At 39.5% G+C, this 26,965-nt stretch overlaps 1 protein-coding gene across 1 annotated transcript; it reads right to left on the bottom strand.

Annotated features, from left to right (window-relative positions):
* Positions 1 to 30: 30 nt before the first annotated feature.
* On the bottom strand, positions 31 to 25,215 carry ptgr1.2 (prostaglandin reductase 1, gene 2). Its single transcript, NM_001113867.1, is given in 11 exon segments — positions 31 to 283; positions 684 to 802; positions 2,668 to 2,773; positions 4,285 to 4,440; positions 5,596 to 5,713; positions 9,233 to 9,400; positions 10,315 to 10,374; positions 15,380 to 15,425; positions 17,508 to 17,622; positions 23,154 to 23,223; positions 25,177 to 25,215. Coding segments are annotated over 9 exon segments (990 nt in total). The 5' UTR covers positions 17,614 to 17,622; positions 23,154 to 23,223; positions 25,177 to 25,215; the 3' UTR covers positions 31 to 172.
* Positions 25,216 to 26,965: the final 1,750 nt, after the last annotated feature.

Here is a 26,965-nt window from a genome sequence, read left to right as displayed (position 1 = left end):
TCATTGTACAGTAAAAGTAAAAGGACTACATTTATAAAGGGAATGTTTTATTCTTTAGTAGTTCAGATTGAATTAGAATAACTCACTGTTGCAGTGAGACTGGGGATATACTAATAGGGTACTGCTGCCTTCATCTGAAAATCTAATAACTGCTAAATTCTACGGCAGCTTTTTACATTTTTATAATAGCTTTGCCAGTATTTTCTCCTTTAAACAGCCCTATAAAACCTGCTGGCATGTTCTCAAAGCCATTTGTGACGTGCTCACGGTACTTCAGCTTTCCCTGTAAAAAAAAAAAACAGGAAATACATTAACTCATGTTTCACAAAAGATGCATATAAGTTGGCCTAATGAAATGTAATACATACAAAAACAAGTCTCCTACCTTAAGTCTGCTAATAAAATTATTTAAACCCAATAGGATTGTCTTGGCTTCAATAAGGATTAATTAGGTCTTAGTTAGGATCAAGTACATGGTACTGTTTTATTATTACAAAGAAAAAGAAAACCATTTTTAAAAATGTGAATTATTAGATTAAAATGGAATCTATGGGAGATGGCCTTTCCGTAATTCAGAATTTTCAGGATAATAGGTTTCTGGATAAGGGGTCCGATACCTGTATATGGATAGTAATATGTCTTCAAATGTGTTGTACCAGACCAGAACACAAGCTGTCTCTTACCTCTATAACCCACTGCAAGAGCTGTTTCAGTCCTTCTGGAAATTGATCTTGCCAGCGAGTATCAAAGAATCCTTCCATACAGAGTTGTTTGAAGAGAATATACGGTTGAATGTAGGGCCCTGTGAAAAATGATTTGGCTTAATTTACCTCTGGCAACATTAGCCCAATAAATCACATTTCTCCTGACACTGATATATATGATATACGAACAAAGGATCACAACACACACAAGGCATGAGGCACCAATTCAGTGGCAGCAAGCTCAAGTAGTGTTTCTCACCAGTTTAAAAACTTGGTGAGCTGTGAACCTTATACAATACAAATTAATCCTAATTCCTGCTGCCATGATTTACAAAAGTACTGTACAACTAGTGGCCCATGCCCCCCCCCCCGTGTGGCCCCCCCATCTGTCAGGCTGGTGTGTCCTGCCTGTGTGCCATACTCTGCCTGCCCTGCTCTGCCTGTGTGGGCCATGCTCTGCCTGGCCTACACTGCCTGTGTGTGCCATACTCTGCCTGCCCTACATTGACTGTGTGTGCCATACTCTGCCTGCCCTACATTGCCTGTGTGTGCCATACTCTGCCCTACATTGTCTGTGTGCCATACTCTGCCTGCCCTACATTGCCTGTGTGTGCCATACTCAACCTGCCCTACATTGCCTGTGCACCATACTCTGCCTGCCCTACATTGCCTGTGCGCCATACTCTGGTTGCCCTACATTGCCTGTGTGTGCCATACTCTGCCTGCCCAACCCTAACTGTGTGTGCCATACTCAGCCTGCCCAACCCTAACTGTGTGTGCCATACTCTGCCTGCCCAACCCTAACTATGTGTGCCATACTCTGCATGCCTTACCCTGCCTGTGTGTGACAATACTCTGCCTGCCCTGCTCTACCCTACCCATATGTTTCATACTCTGCCTGCCCTATGCTGCCTTTTGGAGGTAAATCTGTCAGAGGTTTGTTCTAGGATTTCATTAGCATTTGGAAATAGTTGTTAGGGGGGTCTCTAAAGTGTTTATTTATGTACGGGGGGTTTCTATGCTATCCACAGGGGAGAAGCCATATGGAATTAAAGATCAGTGCAGTGTAAACATGAAACGGGGTAAATAGATAGGCTGTGCAAAATTAAAAATGTTTCTAATATACTTATTAGCTATAATGGCTGGAGTCAGCAGATGGTTAACTAACTTCCTCCTTCAGCTCTTTTAGTTAGTCAGCACATAAATTGCCACATAAATTGTTCAGTTAGTACACAGGTCAGATTCAAAGAGTTATGTTTAATATGGCCCCCCTCAAGTCACTGATTGGTTACTGACTTTTAAAAGGTTACAGAGCTACAAAGGAGGCAGTTGAGCTCTGGCTATGACATTGCCCATCTGCTCACTCCAGCCTTTATAGATAACATTTTTGGCTAATTAACTATATTTAAAAAAAAAATATTTTGCATAGCCTATTTACCTACTTATATTTTTACATTGAACTATTCCTTTAAGTGTATGTCTTAATATGACATAATAAACTTCTTTCACATATGCATGGTGGATAATATCCCTGCAGTAAGCACCAATTATATGGGTTTTTTTTTTTTGGTGTGCTGCCACCATTTATATGGGTATGGTCTTAAAAGCTCTTTTGATAAAATGGGTAAGGTTTGGAGTGGGTGTGGCTTAAAAAAGGAGAGATAACTGACTTCCATTATTGGCCCTCCATCATGTAAGCTAGACAATTCTGGCCTTCTGTACAACAGAAGTTGTACAGCACTGCTTTACAGGAGTATAGGCTATAGGCTTATATTAAATCAGAAATAAAGCATAGGCCAGACCACTACCCCTAGTGAGGCCTAGGAACATAGAAAGCAAAGAGACTTCTGTTTATAAATAAGTTCCTGCATATCCTTACCTTGGCACATATTAAATATTCCTCAAAACAGCAGTAAGATACAACAATAGCACAAAATAATGAAGGCTAATTAAGGATATTTACCTGTCGAGGGTACTGAATCATTATACAAAGAGATGGCACCACAGACAGCAATTCTTCCAAAATCTTTCATTTGTTGCAGAGCAGTATCTGTAAACTTCCCCCCAACCTTAAAAAAAATAATATTAAAAAAACACAAATGTATATTTGAGAATTTATTTTAAAAAAATGCTTTAGAGAACAATGAAAGGTTAATATAAATTAAAAGTAAGTCTAAAGGCATTCTTTTTAAGTACTTACTGCATATCTAAATTCCCTGATCCCTGCTTGCTTCCCTGAGATACGGTGCTGGCAGCCTACAGCAGTGTGAAGACTACAGTGACATCACTGAAATCTCTCTGTTCTTCCTGTAGGTGCCAGCGGCAGCCTTCCTATTCTCTGAGCATGTGTGTAACTTGATCCTGTCTCCTGTTCTGAGCTACACATGCCCACCAGCCAATCAGAAGCGGATCTGGCAGAGGGGAGGGGGGGGGAGGGAATGAAACACATGTGCAGTATGAAGCAAGGAGGGAAATGAAGGGAGAATACCTTTTTAGAGATGGCTGCCTGTTCTAGAAAATGTGAGTAAGTGTGACTGAGTAAATATTTGATTAGGTGAGCCAAAAGTGTGGCGTTTTTACTAAACAATAGGAGGACTATTGGGCAGTATGCTTTTTAAATTTTGACTTGCATTCTCCTTTAATGCTTAAAAAAAAGTTAATATAAATATTAATACTCTTTTCTTTTCATTGAAATCATCTCTTTGCACAAGCAGTGAAAAAAATTATTGGGGTTTGTTCCTGCTACCATTAATGGAAAGGTCCCACATAAGGCCTATAAAAATGTTATGTAATAAAAGGCAACCAATCAACAGGTAGAATTTACTGGTCACCTGTTGCAATGAATTACAGCTACCAGGAAAACATAGTGCCTTTTATTACATATGGAGGTAGAACTCTAGAGCCTTAGGGGTTTGTTTGTTGCAGGCCCAGTCATTTATGACAACCAATTAGCAGATAGCATTTTCTGGCCAAACATCTCATTGGTTGCTATGGGTTACTGAACCCGGGCAAACTTTGTGCGTTTTCTTACACAAAGAAGTGGTAAAGTCATTGATCTATGACACAGGGAGGCATGAGCTGTATTCCAGTTCCTCATTGCAAACTAGCAATGCATGGCTATTTTGACTAGTTCTGAGTTTACATAGTGATCCTGATGAATTTGGCAAATGATTTAGTAGTTTGGTTTACTGCGTGAAGGGTTATTTTGTTCCTTTTGTCGTATTTGGCCACTGAAAGAAGGCAAAAAAATTGCTAATTATTCTGCTTGATGAATAAACGAACATCAGCACAGTTGTAAGATTATATTATATGAGCTTTGATAACAGTGGAACATTTGCACTGTAAAGGTGGCCAGACACAGAAAGATCCACTCGCCTGGCGAGGTTGCCAAGCGAACGGATCTTCTCCGATATCCCCAACTATGGGTGGGCGATATTGGGCTAATTCAGTTCAAATTAGAACTGACAATACATAGGAGATAAGCTGCCGAATCGGTCTAAAGGACTGGTATTGGCAGCTACAATCGGCCTGTGCTGTGTATGGCCACCTTTAGTTTTTTTTACTTTATACGGGATCTTACATTGTCAAAGTAGCAGTCGTATCCTTCTGGAGAGGCCGTTTTCAGAGCTTCCGCTAATGAGCTTACAGTCTTGTAGTTAAAGGCTTCATCAAATCCAATTTCTTTTAAAAAGCCAACTTTGTCATCTGAGCCCGCTGATCCAATTACTTTGCAGCCCTGTCAGAAAGATTCATTTATATTACTAAATATGTATCTTGTGAGAAAAAAGTAGTAAACATAATATCCCAAGCATCAATTCAAATCTAAATAACTTTTAACTATTGTTCTCACACAACTATTATCCCCTTATACAATTAAAGGTACTAAGTTTGCCCAGAAGTGGTAACACATAGCAACCTATAAGACATTTGGTTTAAACAGGTGACCAGTAAATGCCTCCTGCCGATTGGTTGCTATGGGCTACTGCTCCTGGCAAACTTAGTGTCTTTTATTCCAAAACCCCATTAGTCTGATAAGTCAAGGCAATGCCTTTACTGGACCATCAAATATCACATTTTCTAGATGTAATATTAAAATCCCATAGCACAAAATACAGATCTAATCGCATGCTAAGAAGTACAACAAATAAATAATATGTGGCGAAACAGAACATAGGGTTGATTCACTAAAGTGCGATATTTCGAGTGCTATTTATAGCATGCGTTAAAAATTTTATTGCGTTTTATTTTTCGCGTCTTAACGCACGATTCACTAAGAGGATATTTGCATTAATTTAGACGCGATGCTGTTTGCGCTATTTAAGTCACGAAGACTATTTTCGTGCGGTATTTTATGCAATGCGCACTAATTAACGTAGCGCGCTAATTGTCACGCATGCTAATTAACGCACGTGCGCTACTTTTTGCGCGCACGCCATATCCCTACAAACTGGAGGATGCATCACTGTAGGGCCAACACATACTTGAATAAAGCACACTGCAAAGTCCATATTGTGTTGCCAAAAGCTCATGAACTGTACTTTTCTATAATTACCACCTGCCCCAAGTAGGTGTTACTTTTTGCATAGACTAATGCGATATTTAGCGCTTCTAAGTATTTGTGAATCATGCGTTAGTATTATTTCTGTGCGAGAATTAATGCAATGCGGTAAAATTAATGCATGTGGCTGCGCGCTATTTAACACACGCAAGCAAATTGCACTGTCAGTAACAATGATATATATATATATAGCTTTGCTGGTTATATATGGGAACCTGTGGAAGTTTTATTTCTGCAGGACCACTGCAGGACCATACGTTTGATAGCTCTAATGGAACATGTGTCACTTATTGTGCTTTCATTTTTCTTTTACCTTCCTATTGTTTTACTTACTTTGATCTTAGCAATCTGACCCACGACTGAGCCAACAGCACCAGCAGCAGCGTTAACAAGAACAACATCCCCTTCCTTTGGATTGCAAACTTTCAAAAACCCAAAATATGCTGTCAGTCTGACAGAGAAAAAAATACATTTCAAATATTATAGAATGCAGATTTTGGTAAACCACTTAGTTTGGACCAAAGATTTATTTGCAGTTAGCAGTGTAAAGGTTGCCATAACTAGCTAGCAATACGGTAGTTTGTGATTCGGTCTCTCAGGTCTGAATCTGCAATTTAGCTTGTGTTTGAGGCCCATTGACAGTGACCTAGCAGATAAAGCAGGTCTGTCCCTTCTAATGCTGTACAATATCTACCTACAGGCTGTTCTTCAACTAAGAGTCTAGCCCCTATATATAAAAAAGGCACTAAGTTAGCCCAGGAGCACTAACCCATAGCAACCGATGTTTGTTTAAAAACAGGTAACCATTAAATGCTACCTGCTGATTGGTTGCTTTGGGTTACTGCAGCCGGGCAAACTTAATACCTTTTATTACATAACCCCACTAAAGACCTCTTAGGACTATGACTCGGAGCTACTTGTAACCAGCTACAAAATGCCAGAAACTACCCTGCCACAGACAATACTGAGAACTATCTTTGCTACACACATAGAGACAGTTATCAACATTGTCTATTTTGTAGCCATGACAAGTAGCTGACTACAAGTACAGCTACTAAGGGCTCATTGCCCTTAGTAAAGAGAAAGACCTTGTATTAGGAGGTCACATCATTAACCAACCCCACCCAAAGCTGGAGTAATATGTAAATAAATGGAATCCATGGGTCCATGGGAAACCCTTTGTCCTACCCTGTACCCAATGAAATTGTGGCCCATATGCTATGTAGAAAAACTAAACATTATTCATGTGAAATGTTAATGGTTGATATTAGAACAACTATTTGTGCATTTATTCCAAATCTACTTTAGGTTTATTTTAAAATTTAACAAACCAAACTTTTATGCTGTAAGTAATATTCAAGACATATGCTTTCAAAAAAGTAAAGACTTTTTTGGGGCATCAATTTGTCAGCACGTGAATGTGACTGATTCATGTGAATTCTGAATGATTCATTCCAGCTGAGAAGCTAAACTGTTAGGAAAAGAAGAACTGTTTTTTATACAAAAACTAAAATCACTGAAAATTAGGGATGCAGCCGGCCAGGATTTGACCTTTTTCGGCAGGATACAGATTAGGCCAAACCGGATCTGAAAAATCATGTGACTTTTTGTCGTGTTAACAAAGAAGTGGAAAATTTTCTACCACGTGCTTTGCTCGCAGAGACATCTAACACTTCCAAATCCTAGTTAGTGTATGCTAATTCGGATTTGGTTCGGTATTCGTCCGAATGCCTATTGAAAATGTGTAATTAAAGGAAAAATAAAGTCAAAGTCACTTGGGGGTGCCAAAATGTTAGGCACCCCCAAGTGACTTTGACCGCCTACCTTTTACCCCGGGCTGGTGCCCCTGTTAGGAGAAAACAGCACCAGCCCGGGGCACCTGGAGCGCAGCGCTTCCGTCTTCCTCGCTTCCTTTTCCTGAGTGCCAGCGGTGGGCGCATGCGCAGTAGAGTGAAAAGCCGACTTTAACATTTAAGTTCGGCTTTTCACTCTACTGCGCATGCGCGCGCAGCGAATCAGCAGCAAGGAAGCGCCGGCAGCTACCCCGGGCTGGTGCTGTTCCTTCCTCACAGGGGCACCAGCCCGGGGTACGAGGTAAGCGGTTAAAGTCACTTGGGGGTGCCTAACATTTTGGCACCCCCAAGTGACTTTGACTTTCGTTTCCCTTTAACGCACATTGAAAAGTTGTTAAGACATACATTTGCCTTATGCCAATGTTTATAGTTCAGTTTTAAACCCCCTTTATGGCTTTCATATCAATTTTGCAACTTACAAGATCCAGTGGATGTTGTTGGGCCCCAGAATTAATGCCGCCTTCAAGCTGCCTGTAATTCCAGAGTTTCTTTAGTGGGGTTAGCCCAGGCAATTGATTTGCATCCCATGAATTGGACACTGATTTGAGTCTTGCATTTATAAATGAGCAAATACTGCCTGTGTGCACAAACTCACGTGTTAAAAATGATTTAGTACAAACTAGGGTTGCACCTGATTCCACTATTATTGGGTCTAGCCGAACACCAAATCCTTCGTAAAAGATTTGGCTGAATTCTTAATCTGAATTTGCATATTGAAATTAGGCCACAGAAGGTTTAGGCATAAGTGCGTGTATAAAAATTTTTTTACTTCCATGTTCGCGTGACCAAAAGGCATGTGATTTTAAGGAATTGGTTTGGCCAGGCACTTGGTTTCACCCGAATCCTGCTGAAAAAAAGCAGAATCTTGGCCAAATCCCTAACTGAATCCTGGATTCAGTGCATCACTAGTACAAACAGGATTACTGGTTGTCTACTGTAGTTTCATAAGCACCAATAGGGGGTGCAGAAAGGCAGAACCCTCCAGCTTCTAGACTTATATGCTCACATGGCAAGTCAGGTTACCCATGACTTCTAGCAACTTGAAAAACAGGTGCCACTAGTACCCATTGTAGATCAACTCACCAAATCAAATACCTGGTGCAGGTGCACCAGCCTCATACCCTCAGTTCAGGGAGCAGAAACACTGTTAGAAATAAAAACAGTGGAACTTCCAGGCACTCTAGAAAATCCACAGGGCCACAAAAGTAGAAGTTAAAAATCCTCTTTATTAAAGGAAAATGATACCCCCAAACAATGTAGGTCTCTATAAAAATATATTGAATAAAGCTCATATTTAAAACTCTGCTTCATCTAAATTAACCATTTTCATAAAAATATACTGTAGCATGTGCTATTGGTACTCCTAAATAGAAAATTGCCATTTTAAGAATTAAGGGCTACCTCCTGTGATCATAGGATTCACAGTGCACACAAACAGCCAAGGCACACATACATGCTAGGCCCCATCAGCCAATTACTGGACAGAGTTCTGCCTTTTGCTTCCACACTTCTTCCTGTTACAGTTAAAGCTGCATTATTTCTGGTCATGTGATCTCTGAGGGACCACACAGCCCATCACTAAATAGTGGATTAAGGGAAAGAATGTAAAAGGACAATATTTACTGATATAAATATATATATATATATATATATATATATATATATACTGTATATTCCAATTTGGCAAGATTCTTTACCAGGTCACTTAACATAAAATAAACTATCTGTTGGTTAAGTATTCATTTTGGGGGTATAGTTTACCTTTAATGTAAAATTAAAAAACGGCCATTGGAGATATTATTTTTACCTTTAATAAAGAGGATTTTTAACTTCTACCTGTGTGGCCTTGTGGAGAGTTGTACCACTGTAAATCTCTTAAGGGGGGTATCGTATTGATCATGATTTTTAAATAATACATTAAAAAGAGGCACATATAATAGCTTTAACACCGAGAACAACAGACAACTCAAACAAATAGAATGCACATATACATAATTTTCACAGCAAACAATATAAAGCTATCAACCATCTGATATCCTACCCTGGCATGCCTACCGCTCCCAGTGAAAAAAGCTTTATTTACATTGTAGAGCTCATCATTTTGCATGGTGACCTACCCTGGCATGCCTACCGCTCCCAGTGCCAGTGATCTAGGTAGATTGTCAGGCCAGTTTGAGGGTAATGCATCAAGTTCTGTGCCATCTGATATGAAATGTGTTGTCCATCCTGCATAGGCAACATAGCAGGCACCTACTGGGAAGGCAGGATTCTTGCTCTCCACCACCCTGATATGCAAGGAAATAAACAGTAAAACACAAATACTCAGTGATGCCTGTATCCTGGCAGAAAATAAGAATTAACTGGAAAAGTTTTAGTATGGCTAGAACAATACCATGAAATTTGTCATTACATTTTTCTTTTCATCCACTTCCCTACTTTAATATTACATATACAAATTTACCTGTGCAGGTATGGGATCCCTTATCTGGAAACCCATTATCCAGAAAGTTCCAAATTACGGAAAGACCTTCTCCCATGGACTCCATCATAAGACTCATCCTAGGACTGAGATTGCTTTTGTCCATTTGTCAGGTTCTTTATCGGGACATTTGGCCAGTGGATTGGGGGGGTGAATTTTGGTTGTAAGTTGTAATTATTGGCCAGCATAATGATCTGAGTTGTGTTCATTCATTTTTGGTAATTCTAATTTTTAAAAATAATTTCCTTTTTCTCTGTAATAATAAAACAGTAGCTTGTACCTGACCCCAACTAAGATATAATTAATACTTATTGGAGGCAAAATAAGCCTATTGGGTTTATTCAATATTTAAATGGTTTTTAATAGACCTTAATCTTAAATTAAGGAGATCCAAATTATGGATAGCTTCCTTATCTGGAAAACCCCAGGTCCCAAGCATTCTGGATAACAGGTCCCATACCTGTACTTGCCAAATGATGCCAAGTGAGTTTTTTAGGACACATGGATTCAGGGAGGCAACTGTAAATGCATCAATTAATTAAGGGTAATTACAGAACTTTAGAATTAAAGAATTTAAATATGGTACATTACTGCTAAATGTTTATTGAAAAAATACTGTTCTGCTGTAATTTAATAAATTATTTTGGAAATACTATTACCATATGCAGCTGTATCAGCCGAAACTAATGCATACAAAGCAGAATGACAGAAAACATTTACCTGGCAACCTGTGATCCCATTATAACATCTCCCTCCTTTAACTTCATTTTACTATATGGCCTGTAAAGCATAAACAATACAAAGAGTTACACAGATGTTTATTCTCAATATCAGTAGATATAGCTTAACACATTCAAAGGGCTTTTTTAAAAAAAAAACTGTAGCCCAAAAAGCATAAAAAAGCATAATGAAGCTGGAACAGGCATTTCCCTTGGTAGCAGAGGGTTTAAGTTCTGTTTGCTGATCTGAAACCTGTTGTACAATACCTAATAAACTAAAATGACATAAAAATGTTCAACTAAGTTATTGAAGCTGGATGGTGCTTTTCAGAGAACTTGAATACAAAAGTTACAGGGGGGAAAATATAACATTTTTTGCAATTATCTCTTTGGAGAATATGAAGGGGGGAAGGAAAATACTTAGTGCCATATATTGTGCATCTACACCAGAGAAGAAACCCTGATCTGCTCCTATCTGTCCCTAGTTGTGTAACAATGTTTAGGATGAAGGAGAATTTGTTTCTAAAATGGAAACCTGGGGCAGAGTTACTAAAACTCCATAATTTATTTTTTGTATATTCAAATTCGATTAAACTCGTTTTCCCGAATGTCTAATATTTTTTTTTTTTATTAAGCATAATCAGTTGTACACATATCAGCAGTGTAAGTTTCATTATACAAAATGCTTATATTTTTACAGTAAAACAAAACATTAACCAACTTAACATGGTGTCTTGTCCTCATATTCTTGTTTTTTAGGGTGTCACTACCTGTTCCCAATCAAAGTTTAAACAATATGGTTTATTAGTTATGATTATTTCAGTTAGGCTAAATATATGCACATGCAGTTTGAGAGGGGAGGGCATTCAGTGATATATAGCTAGAAGGTCCACACATCCCAGACCTTTTTGAATTTTTTGGGGCAGCCCTCCTCATATACATGAGTTTATAAAAGGTGTACGGCTTTGTTAACCATCTCTTCTTATGTTACTAAGTGTGGTCCCCTGGTCGCTTTCCAGTTTAGTGCTATTGTTTTTTTTAGTATACATAGATAAGATGAGAATTAGAGTTTGGTGTGCTCTATTAAGAGACAGTTCTTTCTGTTTGAGTAGTATAACTAGGGGATCTAATGGAACGATTATATCTGTCTTATCTTGTATGTTCTTAGCCACCTTCCCCCAGAACCGTTGCACCTTTTGGCATGTCCACACCACATGAAGAAAGTCAGCAGGTGTGTGTTAACATTTGGGACATTCTTGACTTATACCTGGATTAATCTTGTTTAATCTTTGGGGAGTGAGATATGATAGGTGGAGGTATTTTAATTGCATAAATCTGTCCCTAATGCTTATGATCCCCTCTTGGTAGATTCCAGTATATCCTCCCACAGATCTGGTGACAGTTGGCGGGAGGTCTTGCTGCTATTTATTATATAGTTTATTCAGAGGGGTGCCTGTCGCCCTTATGAGACTGGCATAAAATTGGGAAAGAGTTTTTTTGAGCTCCTCAATGTGTGTCATGTTCTCTAGACTCTGTTTATTGGTTGTTTGGAAAACTGAGCTGCTATTGCATTTCTTAACTAGAGGTACCTGAAAACATTTGTTTTAAGTCTGGAAAGAGTACCAGTTTACCCTCCATTATTACATCTGAGATATAGGTTATTCCATGTTTTGCCCACACATGTGTGGAATTTTAGCTAAGTGTGTAAACTGGAATTGGCCCATATGGGGGTATAGCCAGAACAGTGATACTGTAATTTGGGATAACTGTATAGCAGTTGTAGTCCTCATCAATGGTGTGGCTTTCTTAGTTTGTGCTGTACTTCTATATAGCATATTTTTTAGTTCTTCTAGAGACCCCAGTACCTGAGCTTCCAAATGCGTTGGTCAGGGATGGTGATGACCTCCACACCACTGTGAGCTGTGTAGCTAAATAGTATAAGTAGGGGATTGGTGCTGCTAAGCCTCCCCCTTTAACTGAAAACTGTAAGGTTTGGAGAGAGATTCTTGGGTGTTCACCATTCCAAAAAAATGTTATCACAAGGCTTTTGAGTTTACTAAAGATTTGTTTGGGGATCATAATCAGAGTTTGTCTGAATACATATGTTAATTTGGGTATACCACAATTTTATTTCTGCATACATAGAAATTAATTCTGTCATATTACCCAGTTTAATGCTACTCAACAGGGGTTCCATTGTGATTGCAAATAAAATTGGAAATGGGGGCACCCCTGCCTGCCCCTGCTAATTGGAAAAGCTGGAGACAGTTTGGAGTTGGTTCTGACTTTGGCCACCGGGGGGGGGGTGTAAAGTGCCTTGACCCATTTAATGTGGGGGGGGATGTCCATTCGTACCATGGTGATCCATTAATATTTCCACTCTACCGAGTCAAATGCTTTTTCATTGTCAAGTGAGGCCACTATTCTTGTCCCTGGATAATCATGCATAATAGATATATTAGTAAAGAGTCTTCTTAGGTTTGTATCTGTTGATCTTCCAGGCATGAAGCCCATCTGATCAGGGGAAATTATGTCTTTCAAGTGCTCCGCCAATCTAGTCGCTAATACCTTTTTAGCATGTTGTTTATACCACATAGACAAACCATCTAGCCCTAGGGCGCCTGGTCGGCTCGGCCCGCCCCTGCTCAGATACTGTAATCTTTTGGGCTAAACATTGGGTTGTCTGTTCTGAGACTGTGGTAAGTTGGGTATCTTCGAGATACGCATGTATATCAGTTGGGGGTACATTCAGTTTAGTATTATAAAGATCTGAGTAAAAACATATAAATGCTTGATTTATTTCATCTGGGTTAGAGGTAGTATCCCTGGAAAGGAAATATACAGCTGGTATAGAAATGAACGCTGTATCATCTCTAGACAATATTGCCAATAGCTTCCCATTCTTATTGCCAAACTTGAAAATATTTGCTTTTTGGTATAAGATGTGTTTTTTGGTGAGCTCCAACTGTGCTACATCTGGAAAGCGCTGAAATGCCTAACGAAAGCGCTGAGGGACTGGGGAGCCGAGCTATATAGGATTCCCTCCAGCTAACAAGGAGTTAATGAGGTCAGCCTACTGGGCGGGAAAGAAAGCAGCTTGTACTCACCCCCTCCCCTTCTGCTTGCCAGCTTTTCTCTGCAGGGGTCACACAGCAGGCACGGAGCTGCATCTCCCTCCCCCCCTCCCTGTTTAAGAGCAAATAGCTACACCCATTGGTCGGTAAAATTTGTCAATTGAATGTTTTAAATATTTTTATTTGCAGGCTCTCCTTAAAAAAAAAAAAAAAAAGTTTTTCAAAAATAAAAATGTATTTTGTATAATTTACATTTCGGTTTGTCACAGCAAATGGCGGGGACAGTCCTTGGCCATTTAATTTCTGGTGGTGTTTGATGGTTTTCACATGCCCACTGCTTTGCAGTGGCCGGCATTCGTTATAAACAGTTATAAAAAAAATGTTGTTGCGATGTTTGGTAAAGTTCGTATTACATAGCAAGGACTGTTTTTCTATTTTCTGAAATAAAGCTGTGGCCGAACTCCACCCACAAAAAAGCCCTGGTGTCATTGTGTTTTTCTTGGTTAGGCATTGCAGGCAAAAGGGGTCAATTTTGGTGGGGAGGGAATAAGTCTCCACAGTCCAGGGCTCCCTGGCATTGTTGAAAAATAGTTAGGGGAGCACTCACCGGAGTTTCCAGCTGTAAACGGTACTCGTGCTACAACGTCTGTCGCGCCCCCGATCCAGGCGTGTTCCAGCCACCATAGCAAAAAGTAAGTATATCCAGACGGAGCACCGGGACCGTTTCTTAATTTAAAATTTCTATTTTATTAGCAAAGTTAAAATCATCACAATTCAATGTAGCTCGCTTGACGCGTTTCGTGACCCATGCCACTTCCTCAAAAGCTGACATTGTTGCCATTCTCTTTGTGTCTACTCCATAGGCTGAGAGATATAACTGGCCTCAGCTTTCTCTACCCGTTGCGCCTTGTGAAATTTCAGTTGTGAAACTAGTTGTTAAAGCTTTAGTGCATCCTAAGTAATATTCACGGGGGGTCTCACCCAGATTAGTTTCCAGGAACATATCAATATTAATTTGGATGATGCTGGTTAGCCCAGTATGAGCTTAACCCCAAAAGCCTCTCTGCAGTGTCATCGTTAGGGGGAGTGGTCTGAGATGCCTCTAGTAAGTATTTTGACATTTTGTATAATTTTGTTAAGCTCTTTGTTAGCCAGTGCCAACTCTAATCTAGAGAGGCTGTTATGTCTGGCTGAGTAACAGGTATATTGTTTTCTTTGTGGGATACGAATCCTCCAGAATTCTCGTAGGTTATACTCTGTAACCCATCTTTTATAGGTTTGAAGGTAGTACTTTTAGGGCGCAAAGTTTATCCAGTTCTGCATCTAGAATAGCATTTAAGTCACCTATTATTAAAAGGTGTGTAGAAGGGAGAGAGAGAATTTTTTGCCCGAATGTCTAATATTTACTAAAAAAAAGTTGAATGGAAAAGTCGCTGTGAGAAAAGCGATTAAAAAACCTCACCTTTGCAGCATTTTTTTTCTGCAACTTTTTTGGCACAAAATAAAATTAAGCACCCTAGCATATAAAGTTTCTTTTTCTTTCAAACTTTTTGGATTTTTAAAATAAACCAACATTATGAGAATTTTCCTCAACGTGGGTTGTAAATTTATCTTTTAACATAATAGCTGTGGTGCTATTAAATAACAAAGAAAGTAGAGTCACTGGGGTGCCAGGTGCCATCATGGGCTAAGAAGTTCCTGCAGGGTGTCAAAATAAATTGCCACCCCCCCCCCCCAGTGACACTACCTTTCCTTGTCCGTTTAAGTTTAACATAAAAGAGACTGTACATTTAGGGGGTGAAAGCTGTGTTTTCCTTGCACACCAGTAAAATTATTATGCCTCAATGGAGACTCTATGATTTGTCCTACCTCTGAATCAAAGAAAAAGTGATGACAGAGCCAGCAGCAGCTGGTGTGTGAAATCTGCAGAGCTACAACTCCCAGCATCCCTGTAAGGTATACACACCATATCTATGTACGGATTCAAATTACCTCATGTATGGGTCGACGCTCAAAAACTCAGATTCCAGTAGTACCTCTAAAGGCAAAAAAAAATATGTAAGGAAAGCAATTAAATCTCTGCTTCACAAACAAAACCATTTTTATATATTTATTTAAATATTATGCTTGGATGCTAGTGTATTAATGCATTACATGACATATTGCCATGCAGTATAGTTCTGCATCTTCACCACACATGTAAAATAATCTCATGTTGCCATGTGGGACATCACAATAGTCTCACTCTCTCTTTTATGCACTGAACGCTGATCTCCATTCTTATGAGTACAGATCCATTTAGAAACCTGAGATTAACTGGTAGTCATACTTTGAGTCCGAGTAAACAGCTCTAGAAGCTTTCTCCATTTGCCTAAGACAGCAGCTGCCATTTTAAGTAGCTTCCTGTTTGCAGTCTAGCCCATATAGCTCATGTCACACATTCCTAAGGGGGGGGAGGGAGTTCTTAGCATTCTTGTGGGAGGAGGAAGCAGGAGAGGGGAGAGGACTGGGCAGACTTTCGCCCAGGGAATTGAGGATTTTTCTGAGCAAGGAAGTCAGATACCCTAAGAACATGTTTACAAAAAAGGAGACAAGAAATCCTATGTTTCTTTTGATAGAGGACTCTCTATGAGTGTGAGTGCTTATGGCTGTATTTACATAGACCTTTCTGATAAAGCTTACTTAGTTTTTACCTTTCCTTCTCTTTTAAGCCTCCATCAAAGAACCAACAATTGGCCAATAAAGCTAATAAAGTTGCAAACTTATGAAAAACACTGCTGCATCCATTAATATATTTCATAGTTACCAGGCTATCTAGGGAATCAAGAAAATGTTTATACCAAATATTTCTCTAACAGTTTTTCAAGAGTATTGTATGTAGGAAAGCAAATAGGATTAGTGCAATTCAACTATGCCATGAGTGATCCAATATACATACAGGTACCAATGGGAGAGGGGGGGGGGCATCATTTAGACACAATTCTATGTTAATCAATTAAAGCTTGGCGCTGTCTGTCAAAATCACTTGTTAAGGGGCCACCTGGATTAATGATAAGACTGTTTGGGCTTTTACCTTCATTTATAATAAAAGGCACTAAGTTTGCCCAGTAGCAGAAACCCAAAACAACCAATAAGCTGTTTACTTTAAACAAGTGATCAATAAAATCTTCCTGCTGATTGGTTGCTATGGGTTACTTGCTCCTGGGCAAACTTAGTGCCTTTTATTACATCCATAACCTCCATAGCACTGAATGCAGTTACAGTGTATTTGCAGCATTAGGGAAACTGGCCCAGCATAATAGTATCCTATGTTTGTGCCATTATATTTTGCTTAATTAAAAACAAGCTTATTTCACACATCTAACAGCAAGGTGTAAGTGTATAACTTTATATACTGCATGTGGGCAATTCTCATCTCATTGTTGCCAGATCAAAGTTAGAATGCCAATCCTGCTATTAGTTTAGGTCAAGGTCACACTGGGCCTGTATGCTTAAAAATTCTTCTCATTGTGCCTGCACCCAGAAGCACTAAATGTGCCTGGGTGCAGGCACATGCAGCGGATATACGTACACTAACGCAAGAGTTGGCAGATATCAGCTCATCAGCAGGCTGACAATTTTGTCCTGTGTGACCTTGCCCTTAGTGGTGTCAATATCACTTATTACTTAGGGGCAGCTTTATCAAAATATGAGTTTATAGCTTAATACATAAAAACTCACCCATGTTGTATTCATTCCTATTGGATTTTCCGAAGTATATTTATTAATGGGTGAAAGTTAGAGTCATACACTGTTCACTGTTGACTTTGTGGGGAGGAAGCAGGAAGGGGTCTCATTAGATGGCAGTGGATGGGGGATTTTGTCTGGGGGTTTTACTTCTCCTATAATGAATGCATCACAACAAAAAACAAGGCTAAGCCATCACCAAGACATAAAATTCTTTATGACTCTTGAGATGGGTTTCATTCCACTCTGCTCCTGATAGTACTATATTTACCCATTGTAAGTGTCTTGTATTACTAGGCCCTTCTTTCAAAGCCAATAACACAATCACAATCTTTGTAAGTGCCTGGGTTATAAACAAACCTATTATCAAAAACAATGAATAGCCAGGCCCTACCTCCTTCTTTTAGGGGTGGCAGCTCTTTCTCTATCAACAAAAAATCTTCAGGTTGTGGTGCACCATCAAAGTGCCTCACCATGGTCCATGACTTAGCTACCACCATCTTTATTACCTGCAAAAACATCAGAGAAGAATGACACACATATTATTATGTTGTATCCATGTATGTTATTTAAGTAATACATTTTACCGTAGTAGCTGTGATATTTTTCACAGATCTTAGTGAGGTCTTGGCACACTAATACATTTTCTAGGATTTTCCTGCTTACAGCAACTTTTAGCACATCGCAAATTTATATTATAAAAGAACAGGCTTGCTGGTGCACTCTGACCTGGGCGCTAAAAACTGCTTATTGACTAAAACTGCATTCAGTGGTTAAATGTGATGCAGTTGGTAGTCACTAAAGGATAGAATGGGGTTTGTCAATCCAGCGTAAAAAAGACGCCACATTGGGTCACGTAAAGAAATCACCCATGTGTAAGAGTCCTAGACACCAGGATAGGAGTGGGTTCATACATATTTACAGGGTCACCATCAGAAAATTTGGGGCCCCATACAAGTTATTTATATGGGCCCCCCCCCCCCCCCATGAACACAAGCATGCAGTACCAAAATTTTGGCCACATTCCTTGCGTAACTGATGTTACTCTATATTTAGCAGTTCATATAAAGAGTTCCACTGATTAATGTGCTAATAAATCATTCAGTTTATTGGGGGTCAGTGGAGTTTGCCCTAAGTTTAACCCCTTCACACCTACCTGTCCCTGTCATTGTCCCACAGTTTATCAACACTTAACATGAGTTGATCCTGCTAAACTGCAGGAAAATGTATCTAGTACAGGTATAGGACCCATTATCCAGAATGCTCGGGACCAAGGGTATTCCGGATAAGGGGTCTTTCCGTAATTTGGATCTCAATACCTAAAGTCTACTAAAAAATCAATAAAACATTAATTAAACCCAATAGGATTGTTTTGCATCCAATAAGGATTAATTATATCTTAGTTGGAATCAATTACAAGGTTCTGTTTTATTTCTACATAGAAAAAGGAAATCAGTTTTAAAATTCTGAATTATTTGATTAAAATGGAGTCTATGGGAGACGGGCATTCCGTAATTCGGAGCTTTCTGGATAACGGGTTTCCGGATAAGGGGTCCGATACCTGTATAAATAAATCTAAAGCAACTGGACTTGTTAAGAAATCATTGAAGACGTTTCACTACTCATCCGAGCAGCTTCTTCAGTTGAACTGAAGAAGCTGCTCGGATGAGTAGTGAAACGTCTTCAATGATTTCTTAACAAGTCCAGTTGCTTTAGATTTATTTATACTAGATATACCATGACCTGGATGAATGAAAATCTTCATAGACATGCAGGAAAATGGCTTTTATAAATGCAATTTATAAAAAGTACTTTACATGCACCTGGTTTATTTAAGTGCTTAGATTTCCATTCGTCTGTATGAAAGGGATATTCAGAATGCTTGGGACCAAGGGCATTCAGAATTCCGGAAGGGTCTTTGATTAATTTGGATCTTCATACCATAAGTCTACTAAAAAATCAATAAAACATTAATTAAACCCAATAGGATTATTTTGCCTCCAGTAAGGATTAATTATATCCTAGTTGGGATCAAAGCACTGTTTTATTTTTACAGAGAAAAAGGAAATCAATTTTAAAAATCTGATTTGATTTAAAAGGAGTCTATAGGAGACAGGCTTTTAGTAATTCAGAGCTTTCTGGATATCGGGTTTCCGGATAACAGATCCCATACCTGGCCCAACAAGGGCAGGATTTTATACGTATGCGTCAACTAAAAAGGCGCATTTACTATAGGGGCAATAAATCACATGCAGCAGGTGAGGGATAAGGAGATCAAGTATTAAGTAGAAATTTGGTATTAGTTTTCTTAGCACCACATGTGATTTTCCACCTTATATTTCTACCATTTAGATACCTCCAGCCTTGCTTTACCTGATAAAGGGATATTATTCCTCTGTTTCTGGGCCTGATCTGTAGTAAAAGGAAAGCTGTTTCCCCAGCATGGCCTCTGTCTTCTGCTTTTAAAATGCAGGGACCTTTATACAGCTACACAATCTGCCCCCCTCCCATCTCTCTAATGTCCACTCCCTCTCAACTCCTTTCAGCAATCACTGCATGGAAGCAAAAACTGTCTGCTCTCCCCTCACTGCCTGCATTGTTCTCTATGCCCTCTCATCTCCTTTCAGCAATCATTTCATGGAAGCAGAAACTGTCTGCTCTCCCCTCACTGCCTGCGTTGTACTCTATCATGGCTACCTAGGGATTTTATGAAGGGATTTAAGTTATTTAGCTGAACTACAAATCACAAAGCCTGGCTGATTTTGAGAGCTGTGATTTGTTAACTGTTAAAGGAGACATATCGCATCATATTCATTTTGTGGTAATATATCCCCTTTCTTTAAAATGTATAGTGCTTCTATAAAAAAATGGTTTAAAATTGTTTTACCCACTAAAAATGTAATTTTACTAAAGCTGCATAGAGATCCTTTCTCTGTGTCTAAGCTGAAATGAGGCCTGGGCGTGTCCTCTCATTCTGCCTCAGAAGTGATCATAACTCTGAGTGACAGTCAGAACTCAGCAGAAGCAGCCAAAGTCCCACCCCAGTATTAGTTTTGCTTTACTGACCCAGTGTTAGTTTCGCTATTTTGGTTTATTCATATGCCTGCTGGAGGGCCCCCTAATGACAAATGCACATTTCAGTGCCACCAGCTGTGATATAAAACTCTCTGCAAACTATTACACTATAGCTTTTGGATGGCAGTCCATCAATTTGTAGATAATTGAAAGTAGTAACATGTTGTTTGTCTTTCTTCCCCCTCTTTCCCCCCAGTACCCACTCACAGCTGATCATGTCCCCCTTCCCCCAATAGCGGTTCCATGCCTCTTCCGCCAGAGAGCCATTCTGTCCTGCTTCCCCCAGACTCTAGTGGGGAAATAGGACAGAACGGCTCTTGCATTGGAAGCAGGGTAGGTAGAGGTGATCAGGGCTGGCTGACAGGCGGGTGCGGATCTGTGTACGAACAAATACGGACTGCAGTAAACAACTAAGCAGACTGGCAAACTGACATCACTGGAAGCACCTCAGTCCCCTCAGCCCAAGTCCTCAGTAACTGGGCTCGCTGTAACTAATGAATCTGAACTGTACAGACTTAGACCGGAACTCCAGGGTAGGGGGCATAAGAAAAGTAGTTTTTGGCTAGTTTTCTGAAAATTTGACCTGAAAGGTTCTAAAAAAAACAAATTCCTTCTATTTTACATCTATTAATGCACTCTGAAAAATTATGGTATATGTCCCCTTTAAATGCATTATAATACACCAGTGGGAAAGTAATAGTTATTCCCTGATTGGAAGTTATTCATCCCAAAAAATAAATAGGTACAACAGCAGTGTTTAAACTAGCCAGCTGCTTGATTTTTGCCAGTCTCCAGTTCTGTTGTACCCCAAATTAAGAGTTCATGTGTCTGTGTAAGATTTAAGAACATAGATAAGATAAAAATAATGGCTGTTATTAACGAAGGGCTATGCCAGGTGTGACGTTTCTCTGTGGGTGGTATCAGGACTGTGCTTTATTTCTAAGTTCTGGAGTTCAGTAGTCTTGAAAAATTAGCTGCTACTAGTAGCCCAGTGTGTCTTCACCCTAAGGGGCAAGTCAAGGTCTTTGCTGCCAACACAAAGGACCTTTAAATGGGGCAGAAGTTAGATGCAAGGGGCTCTGTGCGAACACCATACAGCAACATTACCATGCTTTTTATTAAACCTAGCCCCACATCAGTGTCAGGTGGAGTGGAGCAGAGGTACTCTGGATTTAATGCAACTAAGTTACAATAAAAAGTAAATAATTAAAAAAAACTGAGGTAAGTTATAATTTTTGGTTAAATGAACAATGTAGGTTTCAATAAAAATATATTGCATAAAACAAGTCATATGTAAAACCTTACTTCATCTAAATAAATCATAATATAGTTCTCCTTTAATTATTGATTATGTAACTCATTTGATATTTTTTTTCTTTGTGGAACCTCCTAAACTGTAATAGCCTGCTGCTGACTTATGCTGATGAAGGTCCACTTATTGCTGGTCCCTGGGGAACAATAAAGTAAGGCAATGAACTCCATTGAGTCTGTGGTGACAGCAAATTTTTTGCAATAATACATTATCATTCTAAATTAGATCAGACCTGTCCAATTAGAGACCCATTAGCAAACTGAAGTCCTGCAAAAGATTTTTATGGCCCCCAACTTGGCCAAGAGTCCTACTGAATACTTTCTATGGCATCATCTTTGTATTATGTTTGTATAATTAAGAGCAGTGCTTAACTAGTGGGGAGCCCTTGCCAGGTCCACAGCCAGAAGGGGCCTGGACTTGTAACCCCTGCCCATCTAGGCCCTTGATCCCTATTCTGGCCTCCCATGGCCCTCTATATCTTTTTCAGGTAGTACAAGGGGGGGCTGCATGTGTGTGGTGGGGGTGCCAAAAAAGCTGCAAATTTTGAAGATTCAACCACTACAGATGTGTTTTGTAACAAAAAGTATGGGGTTGGGACATGGGAACAGACAGAAGAATAGCTGTAGAAAACTTGAAGATGAATTCTTACATATGTACTGTTTATGCTATATATAATGATTTTTTTTATTGCTGATGTAATCTTAACAGTGACCACCATCCTTCTGTGTCTTGTTACATTTGTCACTCAGTCTTGAATGTAACTTCATTGTGTTTTTCCCACTATCCTGTTAAGCTGGCCATACATGCACCGATAATATCGTACAAAACCCTGTTTCGGTGCGTGTATGGCAAGTCGGTGAGTCGACCGATATCGGTCGACTCGCCCATCGGTCCGGTTTAAAGATTTTAATCGGGCGCCATAGAAGGCGCCTGAGCAAAATCTGTCTTCAGGGCTGAATCGGCAGAAGGAGGTAGAAATCCTATTGTTTCTGCCTCCATATTTGCCGTTTCAGCTCTGAACGGTTAGTGGCGGGTTGTACGATCTTTCGTGCGACCGATGGTCGCACGAAAGATCTAAAATCGCCACGCGTGTGGCCACCTTTAATGTATTCTTTGAAACTGGTTGTTTATTCCTGTTTTGCTATCATCTCAATGAAACACGCTATCTGTGCTAATCAAACTTAACTAATTGAGCTTAGTTCAGTGCTAGCCAGCCCTCTGTTTCTAATATTCTCAGACTCATTTTCATCTGGTATGAAAATGTTATTTGCAAATGTATGGGGAAAAGGGAATATTGAAATACTGGAAATCCTTAGAGCCTTCCCCTTACAATTCAGGAAAGATAACTGTCAATAACGCTATTAGTCAGAAGTTGTATGTACTTGGCAAGAGGCTGCCCTGAGAATTTTGTGTATGTAACCTTTACTATTTGCAAAAGAATTGATTCTCACAACTTTCTTTCTCTGCCCTTTTTTCGCTTTTAAAATGTGAATGTTTAGTTAAGTATGCATAACAAAAATCAAAAAACAAGGCTCATTTTCCTTCTAACAAGTCATTTTACTAAAAGGCATCATAACACTCTAGTCTAGTATTTTGTGACTGTACAGTAATAAGGCTGTTTAAAAGTAACAGGACAACATTTAGAAAAGGAACCTTTTATTCTTCAGGTTGCTGGCATGTTCTCAAAGCCATTTGTGATGTGCTCATGGTACTTCAGCTTTTCCTGTAAGGAACAAGAAATGAAAATACATTAACTCATGTTTTCATAAAGCTCACAAGAGATGCACATACATTGACCAAATGAAAAGAAATACATACAAAAGGTCTGTTATATGCATAGGAATATGTGTTCAAATGGGTTGTACTGGATTAGGATACAGGTTGTCTCTTCTGGGTATCAATCTGCGAGCAACTCACAATAAATCCTTACATAGAGAGTTGCTTGAAGAGAATATAGTTAATTTTAGGATCCTAGGAAAAATTATTTGTTTACATTTACCTCCGGCAATATCAGCTCAATAGATTACATAACTCCTAACAGTGAAATAACATGCTGAACAAAAAAAAGATGTTTTCAGAGGCCACAATCTAATCTCAAGCAGTCACAGGCATTTCCCCACCAGTTAAAACTGAGCAAACTCTTGGCGAGCTATTATTCTTATGCAATACAACTCAGTCCTAATTCCTGCAGCCATGCTTTACAGGGTCATAGGCTATAGGCTTATATCTTTCTGTAATTTGCGTCACCATACCTAAAGTCTACTAAAATCATTTAAACATTAAATAAACCCAATATATTTTACCTTCAATAAATTAATTATATCTTAACAGGGATCTCAATTTGGTGTTTAATTATAACATAGAAAAAGGAAATCATTTTTAAAAATGTGAATTAATTAAAGTGAAGTTTATGGGAGATGGCCTTCCAGTAGTTGGAGCTTTCTGGGTAATGGGTTTCTGGATAAAGAATCCCATAAATATATAAGTGTTTTGATGAGAGTGAAATATTCTACTTGACATAGAAGTCTTGCTGTTAAATACTTCATTAAATCAAATTTCCTTTAAAAACCCAAGTTAATCATTGAACCAGCAGATCCAATTGCTTTGCAGCCCTGCTATTATTGTTTCACAACAATTCTGAAAAATCAGTACCTTTATCGGACCTTCCGGTATCACAATTCCTTCACAGACCTGCCAATTAATTAACAGGCAGACACTGGTATTGGACCTATGTGCCATATAAGTAATGCATGAAAAGGTGTAATGTGCTATATATGACCTACTTAAAGGGCACCTATCACCCCTATATTGTTTACCCCACCAGAAGTGCAGGCTGATACAGCCCAGATAGGGGATACACTCCAGATAGGGAAAAGCATAGTTTTTTTAATATAACAAAAAAAATGCCCCTGCCAGTGCTGCCCGACCAGCACTGTGAGGGGAACACGCATGTGCGAGTGCCGCAACTTGCTCATTATGCACATGTGTGTGACGTAGAAGTGTGAATTACATTCACTGCTCCTACGTCAGGCACATACACATTGTAAGTGAGCGGGAAGATAGCTTATTATACCCATGCACGCCCATAAACATGGCCACCCACACCGGGGGCTTCATCCCAGTGAGGGTAGCCCAGCGCTGGTGTAGAAATTGTTTTACAACGAAAACTACTATTTTTCAAGTTTTATTGTCATATACAAATAACAATGAAGCATCATGACTGTGCATCATCAATTGTGTCGGCTTTTTCTTTTAACCTGAAAGGGTTCCCAAACTACCTTTGCCAACCCCCACCCCAGGAGGCAATAAGAACAACCAGGTTGGGATAAAAACATGCCACAGCTTTATTAAAAAATTACTGTTAAGATTTTACAATAAGAATCAACATTATATCAACATTATATTAACATTATATCCCCACCCGGAATGCTTGCCCACCGGAAGACCACCACCAACTGCGCTACCTGCCATGCCGGCCGCCTGTCACAGCAGCCACAGGTGGGCAAAGTGGGAGCAGGTAACCATAAAACCATCCTTGTCCGAGGAAACCATATCCACCTTGGCACACTTGTGCCTTAAACTGGGGCATAAGCCCCCACCCCTGGCAAGCATTCCTCTCCAGCTGTGACAATAAGGCATACGTATCCAATTACAATGCCCCCACCTGTAAACTTACCACAAAACCGGGGGCGGGAGGATGGGATGTTACTTGTCCTCTGCTCCAACTGGAAAAGGTAGGAACTTCCTTTTCCTGCGTTTCCTATACCCCATTGTCTCCTCCTTCTGCCTGTTAACTTCCTATTCTGGCCATCCAGCAGTTAACCCTATACTGCCCTTCCCCCATCTCTATCCCTTGCACGTGCCTGACTTTCCTCACCCAGTCAAGGCCCTTCCTTTTAATAAGTCTGAGCCCCATTACCGTAATGAAATTTTTTGACCCGTGTTTCTCCCAACTTTACATAGACAAAAAACAAAACAAAAGAATACAAATATTAAATATAATAAAAGTGTGCAATAAAGGTACACGTATTTACAATAAAAAAATGCAATGAAATATTTGAAATTGTACAGTGAGTATTTAAAGTGGCTTTGCTTAAAGTGACACTGCGAAGAGTTCAGTAGTTATGGGGAGTGTGTGTTGGTGTGTGCAGAATGTCAGCAGTTCAGAAGCCTGATGGCAACCTCAATGGGGGCTATTATATAAGGGAAATAATATAGGGATGATAGATATCCTTTTTATAGTTTTGGATCTTGCAATTGTTATAAACCTTTTTTATTAACTCTATCTTACAGAATAAAAAACAGACACAACAAACTGAATTCTGACCATAAAATCACAAATATTTCTGTGTAGTAGGTCAGTTTAGAAAACAAGGACAGTAGCTTGAACCCATGTGATGTTGGAAGATAGTTCTAATGGAATCTGTGGTCAGGACTAAGACTGTGCTCCTCATGATTGCCTGGGAAATCTCTTCCTTCCTGCTGAATGAAACATTAGTTCCTTTGTACTGTAGTGGATGGCAAAGATCACTACATTACCCATCAGCCTTACAGGTACAAAACATTAAGAGTGCTACACTGCTTTGGGTAACCTTTAGCTTTGCAGTTTACACTGTAATGAAATGAACTCTGCTTTTTGTGAATTGCACTAATAGGTATCCTCTATGGCAGTGATCCCCAACCTCTTGGTTGTTGCCCCTAGTGGCCTCAAAGTAGGTGCTCATTTTTAAATTTCTGTCTTGGAGGCAAGTTTTGATTGCATAAAACCCTGTGTAAAGCCAAACAGAGCCCTCTATAGGCTGCCAGTCCATATAGGGGCTACTAAATAGCCATTTGACTGTGTCTCATAGATATAAAAGGTTGGAAACCCCTGCTCTATGGAAACAACACAACATCCTTAGTTCCTGCAGACAGCTCAGACATCACTAACCTACTGCTGATTGGCTAAACATTGTCCCAGGACCTGCAGGTATAACACACTGAAGCTGATTGGCGGTATCTGCAAGACCTGCCAGCCGTATGGCTGAACTTGTCTTCAGCCAGATCTTTCTATAGGTTAGAGACTCTGTGGCAGGTGGAAGTTTTGTTGCTCATAGAAAAACAGCAGAAGCTTCTCCCTTCACTGGTAGATGAGGGAAAATAATGAACAATTCATACAATGGCATTAATATTTGTAGGATACTGAATCCAGAGTGACAAATCTGTAGCCATTTAACAGCCCACCCCTTTCTTCCCCCAGGAATGTATACTCCAGCTGTGTAGTGGGTATAGCAGTACCAGTTATCAGTATCAAATTAGCTGATTAAAATAGATGCTCTGCATTGAGTAAATAGCTAGTGAAGCTGAAAAATCACTATAATAAAGAAGTGCCATTTGCAGCACCCAGCAGATCCCTCCCTTAGACTGCGCTCATGCAGCATGGCTGGCTATGATTTAGGTTACTGGAAAAAAACTTGTTAAAAATG

Source organism: Xenopus tropicalis, chromosome 1 (genome assembly GCF_000004195.4).
Source record: "Xenopus tropicalis strain Nigerian chromosome 1, UCB_Xtro_10.0, whole genome shotgun sequence".
NCBI lineage: Eukaryota > Metazoa > Chordata > Amphibia > Anura > Pipidae > Xenopus > Xenopus tropicalis.
This window is presented reverse-complemented; position numbering and strand designations above follow the sequence as displayed.